The sequence below is a fragment of the Littorina saxatilis genome, linkage group LG15, assembly GCF_037325665.1.
Source record: "Littorina saxatilis isolate snail1 linkage group LG15, US_GU_Lsax_2.0, whole genome shotgun sequence".
Taxonomy (NCBI): Eukaryota; Metazoa; Mollusca; class Gastropoda; order Littorinimorpha; family Littorinidae; genus Littorina; species Littorina saxatilis.
In genome coordinates, this window is record NC_090259.1 from 40073017 (window position 1) to 40077988 (window position 4972).

The 4972-nt window shown below is 43.2% G+C and overlaps 1 protein-coding gene across 1 annotated transcript; it reads right to left on the minus strand.

Annotated features, from left to right (window-relative positions):
• Nucleotides 1-442: 442 nt before the first annotated feature.
• LOC138948126 (carbohydrate sulfotransferase 12-like) lies at nt 443-4972 on the minus strand. The gene is made up of 5 exons (XM_070319640.1): nt 4844-4972; nt 3630-3741; nt 2726-3023; nt 1863-2251; nt 443-1491 (listed from the first exon to the last, which is right to left on the minus strand). The coding sequence occupies exons 2-5, from the start codon at nt 3709-3711 to the stop codon at nt 1019-1021; spliced, it is 1242 nt and encodes a 413-aa protein (XP_070175741.1). The 5' UTR covers nt 3712-3741; nt 4844-4972; the 3' UTR covers nt 443-1018.

Below are 4972 nucleotides of genomic sequence, written 5' to 3' on the forward strand. Positions count from 1 at the left end.
AATAAATGAATAAACAAGTAAAGCAACATGACAAATAAACAAAGTAAACGAACGAACCAGCAAACAATCGACAAGTAAGCAAACAAGCAAATAAACATAAACAACAAAATGACAAAGTAAGGAACATACAAATCAAAAGCAAAACATGCAACATATTAATTGAAGTTATACATGTAAAGTGATCGACGGTTAAAGTTCCATCCTCACCTATTCACACTTTACTGACACTATACACAACCATCAGTGTGTATAGGAAACAGGTACTTAACGCCTTCGTCCGTACGGGTTACACACTGTGTATAGCCAAACGGTACCTAATGTGGATTTCGTACGTACAGAAGTCACACAGATCCGTCTGCGTATGACCGGTACCTAAGGTGCTCCTCGTCCGTATGTGTGTGTGTGTGTGTGTGTGTGTGTGTGTGTGTGTGTTGTGTGTGTCCATTCTGTAAACGAGCACACACTTGCAGAGCAGCTCAAGAAACAGGACCCTGTACACTTCGTCTGGACTATTTTTGCACACACAAATTTCACCCAACTCGAGGTTTTGTCTCTGTCTCGTCTCACAAAAATGTATCTTGGTGGTTTGCTATGAACATATATCAAGGGGCGTTTGTTTAACCGAAGTACTCAAAATCCATGCCGTAAACGTCCACACAAACTTCTTCAGCAGTCCAGGTGGCAGATAATGCACGCTAGCTTCTACCACAGAAATTGAGTATAAGAGATTCGCATTTTGCATTGCTTTGCAAAACTTGCTTCCAGTTGCATAATTGCAAATTTATATAACGTATATCGCCCCTTTATGCATTGGTTACATTCCCACTTATCAGCCTTGTAGGCTCAGTGTTTTACCTAAAGAGACGTCATTTACCTTCGTAGGCATTATCGAGTAATGGATTTTAGTCATGACAACACATCACAGGGGTGTTTGTCGCAACCGAAGTACTCAAAATCAATGCCATAAACGTCCACAAACACGAACCATTTGTCCTGTATCGTGTCGCAACATTGAGTCTTATGAAAATATATCAAGGGGTCGTTTGTCATAGCCGAAGTACTCAAAATCCATGCGGTAAACGTCGACAAACTTGTACAGCAGCTCTAGAGGCAGGGCTCTGTACGCCTCCACCACAGAACGCCTCCTATACACACCAGCAGCCTGCTGAATCTCTTCCCAGTGCTGCTCCTGCTGACCGAACACCGCTCTCTTGAACGCGCCCCGGTCTAGCTCACCCTCTCCAAGCACGCTAGCGTTGCGGAAGGGCGAGAGGTATCCGTTCAGTTGAAACGCCGCCCACAGAAGGTGCGAGAGTTGCCCGGCTGTAACGCACTCGGGCGGGATATTGCGGAGCAGGTCAAAGTTGAAGTCTGTGAGGATGTCGATCTCGTCACGAACGTGGGCGTCCTTGTCATAGCCGTGCAGGAGGTTGTCGAGGTGGAAGTGGTTCAGGATGGCCTTGGTGTCGTCCATGAACGTCTCTTGCTTGCCTGTGGTGGAGAAAGGGTGAGGTGAGTTAAACATGTCTCTGACGACCACCCAGACCCACGCAACCCCAAGTCAGCCCAACTCAACACAACCTCGTTCAATCTACCCAAAAAGCGGACCAAACCAAACCAACACAAAATAATGACCCTGCTATCTTAGAAACAAAATGACAAAATAAAAGAAAGGAAGAATGAAAGGACAAAAAATAGCAAGCAACGAACGAAAGGAAAAGAAGAAGCAAGACAGCGAGCAAACAAAGACAGAAAGGAACAAAGACAGAAAGGAACAAAGACAGAAAGGAACAAAGACAGAACGGAACAAAGACAGAAAACAAAACAAATCCAAAGACACAAACAAAGTCTCAGGCACTTACCAACAAAGTCTGGTTTAAACTGGCACGGGTCACATGCATATTGAACAGGTCGCCAGTGACCGTTCAGCGTGCTGGGTCCCCTCGTTTCTGCTTGGTGGACGATGAACTCCACAAACTCACGGAAAGTGACGTCATTTCCGCAAAGCAGACTTCGAGCTGTTGCACCTGGTCTCTGTCGAACAACTTCTTTTCCAGTAGAACTCCACATGTTCGGCAGCAACAGTTTGTCCACGTAGGCCGACCATACTCGCGTGAAGGGGTCACGTGCAAACATGAAGCGCGTGCTGTTTTCTATAAATAGCCTGTCGTCTTGGTTTTGCAGACGATACATTTTCATGGTGCGTCGAGACGTGTCGTGGGCAAGCATTCGGTCAATCTGAAAGGGTGTCCTATGTACAGGAGAGAAGTAAATAAATAATGGCATTCACAATTGGATTTAGAAATGAATAGAAACCTTATTTTCGACAACAATTTTGGTTGTAAGCTTACGTTGCGTTTTATTAAAATAAGTGAATTTTGCTTGCGATGGGGACATTTTGCAGTGTTCTGATGCCGTAAAAAGTCACACACACAAAGCATACAAACACTGCCAATCTGTTCTTTGTTAATTGCATTGACATCATCGTGTTTCTACCAGTCAAACTACCCAGAAGTGATAATTAATGTGTTTTGCTTTAACCCTTTCACTGTCTGCAGGACGTCAGCTGACGTCCAAGGTAAGTAACTTGCTTTAAACGGGCAATAAACAACAGAAGAAGAAGGAAAAAACAACACAAAAAAACAATATAATTATGTGTATGTGGCATATTCATTTATACATCAATAAAAAGCAAATAAACAAACACAACAAACAAAACTCATACTCAGGACGTATTCCACCGGTATCGTTGTTCAGAAAGCGGAACATTCTGATCCAGAACGTACAGCCGGCTTTGGGCACCACGCAATACGTCATGCGCACAGACGGCTTCCGCTCGTACACCAGAATGTTCATGGTGTCTCCATCCGGGCTACTGGCGCATGCGCTCTTGATGCGCTCCAGCCGAGACTTCCGCTCTATCGGTGACAAGAGATCCAGAGGACGGTTGATGTAGGTTATTTCGTTGACAGTATTGTCGAGTTTCTGTACAAGTGTCTTCTCTGAAGGATAGGGTTCTGTTACTGTGAACAAAATTGTGAGATAAGAGTTTGATTATTTTTGTTGTTGGTATAACTGCATTTAATTATGTCTCTTCCTCTTGAACAAAAGAAGCAGAAGCAGCAACTACGAGAAGAACCACAACAACAACAACATCTACTACAACAAACAGATACTGAAATCCAATCAAAGATAAATCAACTTCAATTCTTATGACTGTTTGTTTGTTTGTGTGTAGGTGAGTTTGTGTGTAAGTGAGTGTGTGCGTGTGTGGGTGTGTGTGTGTGTGCAGGGGCGGACGAGGGGGGGGGCACAGGGGGCACGTGCCCCCCCCCCCCCCGAACAAAAGAAAAAAAAAAGAAAAAAAAAAGATTTTTATATGCTGATTCTATGACCATTTCTAAGTTCAAATGGCACCAGATGGCACCATTTTGCTTCTTTGGGCAAAAATAATTTCCGGGGGGGCATGCCCCCGGACCCCCCTAGCAAATTCGGGCGCTTCGCGCCCATCACATTCACTTTCGATTCAAAGTGCCCCCCCCCCTTACAAAGCAACTGATCCGCCCCTGGTGTGTGTGAGTGTGTGTGTGTGTGTGTGTGTGTGTGTGTGTGTAGGGTACGTTACTCACCTAGCCAGTGAAGCATAATACAAACAAAAGTCGCAGCAGACACCGTCAGCAAACGTCGTAGTCGCCATTTGATCGCCATCATAGAACGCTTTCAAGCCGCAGTGGGCCTCCTCTTAAAAACATATCATCAAATTAGATCCATGACAAGTACGTGTGTGTGTGTGTGTGTGTGTGTGTGTGTGTGTGTGTGTGTGTGTGTGTGTGTGACTGTGTGTGTGACTGTGTGTGTGTGTGACTGTGTGTGTGTGTGTGTTGTGTGTGTGTGTGTGTGTGTGTGTGTGTGTGTGTTGTGTGTGTATGTGTGAGTGTGTGTGTGTGTGTGTGTGCGTGCGTGTGTGTGTGTGTGTGCGTGTGTGTGTGGTCGCGCGCGCGCGCGTGTGTGTGTGCGTGTGTGTGTGTGTGTGTGTGTGTGTGTGTGTGTGTCTGTGTATCCATCTGTGCATGTGTCCTTCTGCGCGAATATGATTGTGCATTTCTGTTGTAAAACATCATTCTACTTCGTTGTTTTAGAGAAGACGTAATATTTTACACTGTATCGAATTCCAATACATGTTTAATCTTATTTTTGATCTTCATATATATCAGTGAAACATCGTTTTGTTAATGTGGGGCAAGACTAAAGGCACATTTCTGTTTTGTAGACAATAAAGTATTTGTTCTTGTTCTTGTTCTTACACTGATTTCTATGTATCGTAATACACCGAATTTATGTTCAGGGCTATAAACACACAATTTAGGTCCGCACTCATACACCGCGACCCGTGCTGCATTGAAATCAGTGATTGTTTTTCATAGTAACACACTGAATCGACTTTCATGGCACAATACACTGAACATTGCGTTAGCCTTTTCTTACAAGAAGGACACAATATTCTCACAGAAACAGGTCGGTTTTTTTCTCAAAAAGGAAACAATGTTCTCGCAGAAACCAGTCACTCTATTCGGAAAAACAAGTATTTGCAACACAGTGATTTATGTATTTATTTATTTGATTTATTAAGGAGATTTCTATAGCGCATAACTTTTTTTTCTTTAGGAAAAACAAACAAACAAACAAAAGTGAAATTCAATATCAACTGATAAAGAAAACCGGTTTTCGATTTCGTTTTCGGTATGATTTTTTTTTTTAGAATATTACCGATATAATACCAAGAATTTCCTGTCAACGCAATCTCTGGCAATGCCTTAAAACGTGTAACTACAAGTAACCTTACCGTATCATTCTTTGGGCGTTTGCATTCTTAGGTGCAGATTGTTTTTAAGCACAGTTATGCGATCTTAATGATTAAACTTCTGTTTCAAGCTAAACGACCTGTGTCTACGCTTGCTTGACTTTGGGTGTT

Bases quoted from the DNA above. Each gene is read 5' to 3' on its own strand.
- LOC138948126 (XM_070319640.1), bottom strand. From the start codon at position 3,711: ATGATGGCGATCAAATGGCGACTACGACGTTTGCTGACGGTGTCTGCT. The intron at 3,024-3,629 runs GTGAGTAACGTA...TTTTGTTCACAG, and splicing joins TATTATGCTTCACTGGCTAG to TAACAGAACCCTATCCTTCA. The intron at 2,252-2,725 runs GTATGAGTTTTG...TCCTGTACATAG, and splicing joins ACCGGTGGAATACGTCCTGA to GACACCCTTTCAGATTGACC.